The sequence below is a fragment of the Pollicipes pollicipes genome, unplaced genomic scaffold (assembly GCF_011947565.3).
Source record: "Pollicipes pollicipes isolate AB1234 unplaced genomic scaffold, Ppol_2.1 Scaffold_4219;HRSCAF=4965_pilon_pilon_pilon, whole genome shotgun sequence".
NCBI lineage: Eukaryota > Metazoa > Arthropoda > Thecostraca > Pollicipedomorpha > Pollicipedidae > Pollicipes > Pollicipes pollicipes.
The window spans coordinates 11722629-11734123 of record NW_023596448.1 but is presented as its reverse complement, the minus strand read 5'-3'; the positions used below and the strand labels follow the sequence as shown (position 1 = coordinate 11734123).

Sequence of the window (11495 nt, the reverse complement as noted above, 5' to 3'; positions counted from 1 at the left end):
GCACGTCAGCTAGGCCTTGACGCCCCAGCCGCCGGTGCGGGCGCCACCGCCAGCCTCAGCGCCACACAGTCACAGGAAGCAGACTTACCAGGAGCGAGGCATCCCCGACCGGCGGGCCGCCACCCATCGCAAGGTCTTGGAACCACTACACTACAACACTACGATGGCGCTACTAGCATTGCACACCGCTGCGCGCGCCGACAGCTGGCAGCTGACACCGTGGAAAGCACAGGTCCTCCATTTTCGGGGGTCACGGTGTGACAGTGGAACACTGGGTAGGTCTTGACAGGGCGTGCCGTGCCATCTCGTGTCGTGCCGTCTCGTGTCGTGCCGTCTCGTGCCGCCTCGTGTCGTACCGTCTCGTGTCGTGCCGTCTGGTGCCGTGCCGGCTCGTGTCGTGTCGTGTCGTCTCGTGTCATGCCGTCTCGTGTCGTGCCCTCTCATGTCGTGCCGCGCCGTCTCGTGTGCCGTGCCATGTCATCTCGTGTAGGGCTGTGCTGCTGTGCTGTGTCGCGCCGCAGCCTCACCAGAGCGCCACGAACTCCTCGAAGTGTCGCGAGAAGCCCTGTCTGGGCAGGCGCGGCGCCGGATCGGTCACCACCTGCTTCAGCTGTTCGAACGGCGTGCCCCAGATCCGGTACGGGAACTGACCTGCGGGGGAGGGGGGAGGGGGAGGGGTCCGTCAGCAGACCGAAGCCGGCCGCGCAGCCAGTGGCCAGTGGCCAGCAGCCGCGGCTCAGTGAGGGGGGAATCTCCCAGTGTCAGGTGCCGCAGTCGTGTCTGCAGTCGTCGCTAAGGCAAGGACGATGATCTCGGACCATCAACGCTATTGGCTTCAACAGCAGTGGGACCAAGGGCCCCACCTGCACCCACATTGTAATGGTATGATACGGAAACCGTGAGTTATTCACAGCGGGGGGGGGGGGGGGGAGCGGCGAGAGACGGCGGGAGCGTGCCTCGCGGCAGGACCAGGGAGCACATAAAAGCCGGCGGCTTGACTGGTCGCGGTTATCTCATTGGCACCAAACGCCGGCGTGACCCACTCGACCTTGCGGCACGCGGGAGGGGGGGGGGGAGCTACACGAGCCCAGCGTCCTGCTCTTCACACCGCGCGCAGGGCACACGGCACAGCCAATGGGGGCATAGTAGAGTAATGGCCCAAGTGCCAAATGACAGCGGCTGAAGCTATTTTCTGCCATTGCTGAAGTCAGACACCTTAGCCCGAACATACTTGCGAATACCCACCACTTAGTCAGCTTGTATACCTAGCATCAGCAGACAGACCAAACACCACCCGTGCTGAGCCATTTCAGACATTCACCGCAAGTGCCAGTCACCAAACTACCCCACACCACACGCATCGTGTCGCGCGGCGCTGTGTCGTGCGACGCCGGCCGTGTCGTACGCCATCGCCGGCGCCCCACCGCGCTGCGCCATGGCATATGCGTCGTCGCGCAGCACACGTCACGCCGCTGCGGCCCGCCGGCGCGGCCTGAGCGGGCGGCGGCGGCCCACCCACCGGTGCCGATCTCGATCATGGAGATGCCCAGGCTCCAGACGTCCGAGCGGATGTCGTAGCTCTTGTCGCCCGTCGGGTTTATTCGCTCCGGCGCCATGTACGGCTTGCACCTGTGGCCGGCGGAGGGGCGCCGTTAGAGCGGGCACGGTCGGACATCTGACTACTGACGAACGGGACGGAGGGGTGCTGTTAGAGCGGGCACAGTCGGACACCTGAATACCGACGAACGGGATGGACATGATCACTAGCGTCACTCTTTAACACCACGATCTCGGTGGGGAAACCGTAACAGCTAATTATGGACCTGGAACCCGCAGCGTCCGTGCACTACGTGCAGCAGTGGGCCCCTCCAGCATACGGAATCCGACTCCACCGCAGTAGCAACAGAGCCCGCTCGACCAGGTCGACGGACCAACAAAAATCGTGACTCCACGTGTTATCCCGCCCGGCAGCAGCACCCACCCGGCATCGATCGTCTTGGCCACCGAGTCGACCAAGTAGCCGGAGATTCCGAAGTCGCAGAGCTTGACGCGACCGTGCCGGTCGCAAAGCGTGTTGGACGGCTTTACGTCTCGGTGAATGACCTTCAGCTTGGTGTGAAGGTAGTGCAGCGCTGACACCACCTGGCGACCGAGACGGCGAATAGCGGTGTCAGCGCACACCGTCAGATGGTGTGCCCATCCACAGAGCGTGTGCGGGCGAGACAGTGTGGCAAAGCGCAGCCGTTGGGCTGCCAAGGAGACCGATGCTGCTTCATGCTATTGCCTTGGTGTCTGCTAGCTGTAGTTCCTCCCCTTTCCAGGATCGACCGATGAACATTGAGACAAATGGCAATATACCCAGCAGCTATGCTACTCGGGCGAGACAATGCGGGCTCGCAGGTCAGGATGTGAGGGCCCGGGGTCAAAGCATAGCGCATTAACAGCGAAGCAGGCATGGTGGAGGCGCAGACGGCGAAGCAGACAGAGGTCTGACATCATGAAATAATACTTGCCTCCCTGGCACTCCAATGGACGAATGAGGCCACGCGCGGCCGAAAGCATACGAGCACTAAACGTCGAAGCTGAGAGGTAAGGTATGCCACATAGTCTGTACGAAGCCCGCCTCCACTCCGGCTAGCAGTCTCATCGAGCAGGGACATGTCGAACGGAGTCCGACTCCTCCCCGATTGACAGCCTCACCGAGAAAGACACACCGTACGGAGCCCGGCTGACAGTCTCACCAAGCAGGGACACACCATGCGAAGCCCGGCTCCTCTCCGGCTGGCAGTCTCACCGAGCAGGGACACGCTGTACTCACCGAGTAGGCGATCCGAGCCAGGATCGGCTCCGGGATGGTCTCGCCGCGGCCGAACACCTTCTGGTAGAACTTGTCCAGGCTCTGGTCCATCACCTCCATGCAGATCCAGACGTCGCCCTCCTGGAAGCCAGCGGAACGTAGCGGGCTAGTGACACCCACGGACGGCCGAGACGCGGCAACGCCGGACACCGGCCAACGTACCGCTACGGGCGGTGAGGCCACCACAACAGCAAGGTCGGCCACCAACCCTGTCACAGACACGGGGCTCGTTTGTACCGGATGCACTGGTCGGTAAGCTGATGACCGACGTCCGTCCATCGCTTCAAATAAAACGCTCGCCTAGCCGCACCTCAAACGTATCCCAAACAAGAGACGAACACCACGTGTCCGGAAATCGCGTACGTTTTTGACGACCACGCCAGCCCGTCTGCGGGACCGATCCTGCAACACAATCCACGACAGCGCGTAGCGGATCTGGCAGCACCGCGCTGTCTTCCACGCCAGATGATCTCGTTTCTAGCCAATCACGGCACGTAGCGGATTGGCAGCACCGCACTGTCTTTCGCGCCAGATGATCTCGTTTCTAGCCAATCACGGCGCGTAGCGGATTGGCAGCACCGCACTGCCTTTCGCGCCAGATGATCTCGTTTTTGGCAAATCTCCCAGCCGGGAGAGGCGTAGCCAGCCCTGAACTTTCCCTAGCCTGGACCCCCGTGCGCACGGCGGCCCGAATCTGCACAGCTTCTTTTTTTCCCCCCTTCCAAACTCTCATCCGAGGTGGCCGACACGGGAGGAGAATGTCTTCATACCATCCCGCGCCAAGACTGTTCGATTCCGCGCCTTTCAGCCCTCCGGATGGGCTCGCCCTCGTCAAAATCTACGTTGTAATTACAGCCGCCGCGAGTTTTGACCGCCCTCTCTCGCCGTCGGACGCGTCCAGCCGGGCCTGGGGTTCAAGGGCCTGGCCAGAGCCGGCAGGTGCAGCCGAGCGAGCCAGCAGCGGTCCCAGCATCAGACGTCTGCAGACCGGCCCCATCGGCCGGCGGCGAGCACGACTGTTCACTCTTCTTTTAAATAGTAACTCCCCTTGCTTCGCAGATTTTTGATAACACATGTTGTGAAAACAGGGCTAACCTAGTGTGTTTATCGAAGTTTAAGCCCAATCAAGCGACAGCTCTACAATAACAGCCTTACATTCTTAAACTGTCACATAACGAGGGCCCCTTGGAAGGTGCGGATTCGTGCAGACACGTCAACTTCAACAAAAGCTTGCACCATAAGCTTCCAAAAAGCTCAGATATTTTGTTCAGGACATTCTACACGTCGCATTGTCTTCGACCGGTAATGTCCAAGATCGCATGGCCAGTGAACACAGGCCATTGACAGCCTGAAGGCGTTGGAAGGCAGCCAATCACACTGCGGTTTAAATGGTGACGTTCATCTCATTCAATCGGAAACAAAACGTTTACGACTTTCCCATCCCAAATAAATGCAGCCTTTGGCACTTCATAACGTGTTCTGCTGCAATGCTGAGCGTTCAAACTTGTACACGGTCAGAAAACTCAGCTCTCATCTGTGCAGCGTTCCGTGTGGTGAATATCAGCAACAGCATGGCTGTATCGAAATTAAATCTCGTTCACACCATGCAGGCTGGCTGCAGAATCCTCTGCAGATTCTGCGGCCAGCTGGCTGCCGCGGACTGGAGGTGCCGCATTTAGAAGTGCTGGCCCGCAAAGCGCGGGCAAAGAACCCAAATGTGGTGCCTCTAGTTCGCCACGGCTGAAGCCCGCAGCAGCCACAGCAGATTGTGCGGTCGCCAAGTGTTGCAGACTAAACAGGCACTGCATTCGAGCTCTTTTTATCCGCACTTTGCGGGCCCTACCATGTTGACGATACCCTGGTGGGGTTGGCATTTCGTCCACATGACATTCAAAGTCAAAGCAGTATAACGGTATTTTTATAACGGCAGCAAAACAGCGACGCACCATTCCGATTTCCTCCAATAATCGGTAACCTAAGATGCGACGAAGGACACCTAACTGCTCGAGTGTCGTCCCATCCCACTCAAATCTCCACAAATGTATACGCAGCGCCAGCGCCGATCGTCAACACCTGCGGCGTGGCGACGCGCCGCACAGGGCGCTCTCCACCAGCCGCCGTCAGCGCCGGCGCGGCGGCGACTGGCAGACCGCCGCCGGCCGGACCGCCGGCGAGCCTGACCCGCCCGTCCACTGACCTGGAACAGCGCGCCGTAGAACTGCACCGTGTAGTCGCAGTCGAGTGTGCGCATCGAGATGTCCAGGTCCATTAGCGTGCGCTTCGTCTCGTCCGAGTTGAGCGTCGCCGGGATCCGCTGCCGAGGGGGGAGGGGGTGTGACGTCGCGCAGTGGGCTGAGGGAGGGCACACTGGGACAGGCGGGGACGAGACCCGGAGCTGCTCAGCCATCAGCTCGCCGTGCTTCACGGCGATCGCAGTTGGAAGTCGAAAAACGGCGGATAGCGAGTCTCTAACATATGAACTCGCGACCACAGCGCTCGCGACAACTCACGCACGGTAACTCGCGACCACAGTGTTCGTGACAACTCACGCAGGGCAACTCGCGACCACAGTGCTCGTGACAACTCACGCAGGGTTACTCACAACCACAGCACTAACTCATGCACGGTAATGAGCTCGGGCGGCCAAAAAGAAGGCGTAATAATTAAACCGTCGGGGCTGCCAATGACCTACACCCGATGGCATGCGTCATTTAAACCACAGGCAGCCCAAGATGGGGTACCAAGCCGTCTGCTTAGCACCTGCATTGCGTGACGCTGCCATGGTCTTACGTCAATTTACTTACTCTTAATCTCTTCTCGGTCCACAAGTGTAGACGGAGACTACAGAGCCACCTCTAACGTCTATTTAAGTTAAAGCTCATCGGATGGGTAATATCCGCACCTTCGGCGCACGCGAGGTCGCCCAACATCTCCGACAAAAACAACATACGGATTTAGTCGGAGCTTGGCATCGAATGTCTCGCATAAAACTGCAATCGGATGATTGCCAGCAACGGGCGATGAGCATCCGGATAAGACATCTTATGACCTCACATATCGTCACGGTGACCGGCTTATGGACAGCTAATGACCTTGACGGTCACGACGCTGACATGGTTATGGACGGCTACTGACCTTGACGGCCATGACGGTGCTGGTGGGCCGGTGCCGCATGCGGTCGACGGTGCCGTATGCGCCGCGGCCCAGGTTCTCCAGCAGGTCGAGGTCGGCCGCCTGCACCTCCAGCGTGTCGGTGCCGATGCGCAGCGTGGTGCGCACGTCCAGGTTGCGCGGCGGTGCCCTGCGGTCACGCGAAGACGGCGCTGACCGACGGCGGCGGCGGTACGATCCGGCGGCGCTCATCCCCGCTCGGCCGGCTTACCTCCCCCCACCCCCTTTCCACCCATACAGGGAGTTCGTGCGTGGCGCCAGGCTTCACTGGTCCGGAATGGAAAGCTGTCGTCGTGTGAAGGAGGAGAATATCCTGCTCTGAACGGGTCCGGGGAACGTGCCTAGTAAGCACTACATGTGCGACGATAGGCGTGGACACATCAAAAACAGAACAGTTTGATGCAATCTCAAGGTGCCTTCCACTGATATGTCTTAACCTGAAATCGAGCTCATTATGTTGCAAATAAGAACAGCCAGTGAATGACAGCTTTTAAAAGAACTTCAAGATACAAGGACCACATGAACACTAATGGGATAACTGACACTCTCACTCACATGTCTGATGGGCTGGGAGATTCAGACATGGATATTTTCAGGCCTGGAGGACGTCTCTTCTTGCTATTCATCTCGATATCCTGTGTTGAAACTGAAACATATCAACAATAAACGTCATATCACTTCCGCAGAGAGATATGCACACACAGACACAGACATGGAGAGACAGGCACACATTCATACATACTTACATACATACATATGCATATATATATATATATATATATATATATATATATATATATATATATATGTATATATATATATATACTTATGTAGTTAAATGATCTAGTTAATAGGTGGCAAATGGGAACCATGCATACCATTCCTCAACCTTGTAATGGAAGCCAAAAAGCCACTTTAAGAATAGAATACACCACAGAAAGCAAAATCATGGCAAATAATTCCATGCCAAAAGATAGCTGACATCACTCATTGCCATCTTGTGTTGCAAACAGCTGGTGCAAACAACTAACTCCATGGGGTTATTGGGCTACTGGCCAACCTTTTATGTGCTGTGATGCACAGCAACTAACTCCATGGGGTTATTGGGCTACTGGCCAACCTTTTATGTGCTGTGATGCACAGCAACTAACTCCATGGGGTTATTGGGCTACTGGCCAACCTTTTATGTGCTGTGACACACAGCAACTAGTTTCTATTGTTTATTGGGGTTAAGGGTGCACTGACTTCAATTGTCACTTTGCACCCACCACATTTTGTATTATTTCACTAGTGTTTAGTACAATGTGCCTAGCCCCATTCAAGTGTCCTTCCTAATTTTTGGTGTGAAAGACAGTAGCTGCTGTGGTTCTCTACTGCCTCCACTAACTCCACATCTACACTGAATAATTAGATACACAATGGGCAAATGAAGAATTACTGTATTAACATGAACAGTACTGGCTGTTCTAAACAAGACCAGAAGCATCTTAGCTATACTTGGCTGCATGGTAGGTAGGTGCATCACAGTAATATGATAGGTAGGTGCATGATAGGTAGGTGCATCACATAACTGGCCTACTTAGTGGTGGACCCTGGGGACATGGGCCTGCCCACCTCAATCCCCTTCTCCACACCTGACAATATGGTGCTCTTTCTGCCAATTAAGGCACCTCTGTTCATCCATTCTTTCTTCATCATTCTCCCTTTTTCTGCATGCTCATGAAACCACATTTAGCTGGGGCAGGCTCCATGCACCAGGCCCTGGCTGGGGCCCCTGTCTGAGCACTGAGCACAAACCCTGTGTAAGGGCCCTTGCGCAAGCATGTCTTGGCGGATGGACCCCCTCCTCATGTGTGTGGCTTGATCCCACCATTATCCACTCCCCTCCAGCCCACTGCCCTGAAAAGGTAACTTATAATGGCCAACAGGGCTTTATTCCAAAGCCAAACTAAGCCAAAGAAGCACCCTGTTTCCAGAGGCCAAGGCGGTGCATAGCAAAGCATAAGGAAAGCGGTGTCCCTAACCACTAATGTACAAGCTTCCACAAACTCAGATGGTGAGGCACCTCAAGCCCACTGATACCAGCACCTCCTGATGATGATATCTCCCCAGCCTGAGTAAATGTGCTGCATGCTTAGACAGAGCTTGGCTGATTTTTTATCATGAAAATTTCCCACTCCCTCTTTTTCCACTAGCTGACACTTTTATGTCAACCCTTCAACAACAATAATCCATATTCTTATGTCATTTTCCATGATACCTGTTTCACAAGAATTTACAACCTGTTTCATTGCTGAAAAATGTTCTGTATGTATATATATATATATATATATATATATATATATATATATATATATATATATATATATATACATACATTTAAATGTTAGAGAAAAATGACATCCACATTTAAGTGAGGGCATGTGGGTTGAGCTGCTTCTCTGGTGCTGTTGATTGGTTTCATTTAATGCTGTCTTGTTCGTGCTGATGTGGTTTCATGAATGTGCTGTCCTATCCCACTAAGCATTTAATGAAGTGGTGACTGAGAAATCAGACTAATGTAAAATAAATAATATGCTTATTGAAGAATCACTTCTTCATTTGTATATCAGTCATGCAGTATGTATGAAGCATGTACAGGTGGCAGAATCAATACAAGGGATATAAAATACAACCAAAGGTACTGGCCACGCAGGTAAGGCCGACATCAGCCCGCCAACATGATGAGACAGACATCAGGTTAAGTGTGCTCTTGGTTGCTAATGTGAGAAAGCGGTCAGCAACACCGACTCAAATTAGAAGAGCTTTCACACCATTTTGGCATTATATGCTAGAGAATGGCACCTAGAGTTACACTTCTCATTTGGACATAGTCATGAAGCATGAGTGCAGGAATCAGTCACAGGGGTCCCTCTAGGCCACACTGTTCCAGCCTGATGTCAGATACTGCTCTTGAAAGTTTGATACAAAAAATTGTACTTGCATGATTCAAAAATACTCCCATTTAGGTATATGTACCATTCAGCTGCAACTTCCAGGATACTCAAGAGTCTGTCAAATCCTTTGAATCCTAGCTTTCATAAGGTGAAATCAAGAAAATTGTGTCATCAAATATCAATTGAAAGACAAGTAACAAAAAGTACCAAATTGACACATCAGCTCACAGGGAAGCAGGAAGCACCACAGGGCTGTGTGACAGCCTCAGTTCTCACAATCCCTTAAAATATCTGATATCTCCTGACATGATATCTAGTTATATCAGCATCTTAAATTTGGTACCCTTCAGTAGCTAGCAAAGTAAGATGTTTCCATATATACACTTGGGTATCAATGCAAGGTTTTTGCATGCCAATGCAGGACTTAGAAACAAGATCCAATACTGCATTGAGGTAAGAAGCGATGAGACTAGACCCAAGACACTACTGACAGGGTTTATTCACACAAGGTTGGCTGAGAAGCCTCTGATCATCAAAAAAGGCTAGACTCTGGTGCAGTGAAAAGCCACTAGACTTCACACTGCAGCTTGACTAGAATGCCCACACATGCCATACTTGCCACACATCAGGACTACTACTTCCCAAGCTATCTTGGTTCCTAGATCTGGGCCCAAACAAATTGCAATACTTTCTCTGTCTGCCTCTTTAGAAGTTTGCCTGCATCTGCCTGCTTATGCATTTTAGATCACATGTCACAATGAGCCTCCATTACCCATATTATCATTATACTAGCAATCAGATATATACAAGCAGCTACTAGCTGTTGAAGCTCCCAAACATACCAATGCCTCATATGTGGAACATGTCAGCCAGCTGCTTGTTATCACATTGGCATGGTGATGATGCTTACACTGAAATAGTGATCATAATAATACTGCTTTTGAGGTGAAGTATGAGGGCTATCTTATGTGTGGCATCCCTTAATCAGGTTGAACAGCACATGAATCAGAGCTTGAAGGGAGCAAGATCCATGAGCCATTGGCCTTATAATTCTCAACCACTGTGAGGCGAGGCATGATAAATTAATGTGACCAGGCCACTTTAAAAAACTTTCAACAGAAGTTGCTAAATATTTGCATTGTCTATGTAACTATATTCTATAGAAAAATAATGGGAGCTGTTCTACAAATGTAGTTAGTCACCCACCATTTAAGCTTCATTTTGTCACCAACATGGACCTCATGCATAATTGTTCCCAAAGTTGAAGGCCAGGCCACATAATACCTTGTCATCTCACAATCATCTTAAAAGATATGAGCCCTCACTGGGAAAACTGGGACTTCATCAGTAGGTATGTGTGCCTAGTTTGCAAATGCAGCCTGAAAAATAACCTGTGAACACCAATAAATACCTGACACAATCACACAACAGATGATTTCAGAGCATACAATGGACATTTCAGGGAATGCATACACCAGATACCAGTACGAATGGTACAAGGCTGCTGATTTAGATCGCTATCATAAATGCGGCTCCCCTGAAGCAGCATAATCTAAACGATAACGTAAAAAGCATGTGTAATTACCAGAGGCTATAAAACCCGCCGAATCCTCGGTAAGTAGTATGGCAGTAACCACAGCACTTGATACAGCTATGAGCTCCTTGCCAGGATCAATTTAGCGAGCCAGAAATAGCGGCCGCCTGCAGGTTTTCGTATCCACCCACCCACACACATTCCACAACAAACAAAACGCGCAGCGGTCGCGGGCAGAACGGAATTACTGAGGCATGAGCGACGCACGACTGCGTTGCAAATGTCACTGCTCTGTATGATTGGACACGGTAGCTAAATACTGAATTCCGGTTGACTACTTAAATCACCACTAACGGTAAGTTGATGACTCATCTTTCTCCAATTTCTAAGCATGAAAAATGCTGAAACAAGGCACAGCTGCAGACTCAAGATATCATTTTTTTGGTTAATTTATGCAACATCGAGAAATAGCGGCAAGAATATGGGTAAAGTTGTTGGCCGATTTAACGATACATTTATTTCCACGGGTACATGTCTCGTTGATGGTTCCAGGACAAAGTCCATTACAAATGTTGTTTCATCGAATATGAAAAAACCGAATGGCTTTTGCTTGCCATGTCTAACATGTCTGTCGTGTCATGTTAAAAAGGTAAACGCCTTAATTGCTAAAAACATATTGACAGCATGTCCTTTAACCGACGCGCCAATTGCCGAAGTGCAGATAAGGCTAAATATTAATTTGCCGAAAACAGATAAGCTGCCATGTTAATAAGTCAATATAAATTTCCCAGAGACGGGATTTAGGTGAATGGTGATTTACGGAATAGAGGATGACCGAATGGTCAATTAACCGAATGCCTTTTTGTCGAAACGTGATATTGGCGAACACCAATTTGATGACTGAAAAATAATCGTATGGTTGCATAATCGCATATGTTTTGGGAGAAATCTAAGTTTTACGAACGGCAGTTAGACGAACATAAGTTTTTTGAGTGAT

The 11495-nt window shown here is 51.6% G+C and overlaps 1 protein-coding gene across 1 annotated transcript; it reads right to left on the bottom strand.

Moving 5' to 3' along the window:
* Positions 1 to 527: 527 nt before the first annotated feature.
* On the bottom strand, positions 528 to 10724 carry lic (dual specificity mitogen-activated protein kinase kinase lic; the record flags this gene model as incomplete). The annotated part of the gene is given in 8 exon segments (XM_037218339.1): positions 528 to 651; positions 1520 to 1629; positions 1982 to 2142; positions 2819 to 2938; positions 5055 to 5171; positions 5993 to 6158; positions 6584 to 6674; positions 10550 to 10724. Coding segments are annotated over 7 exon segments (869 nt in total), but the record flags the coding sequence as incomplete, so codon positions are not given.
* Positions 10725 to 11495: the final 771 nt, after the last annotated feature.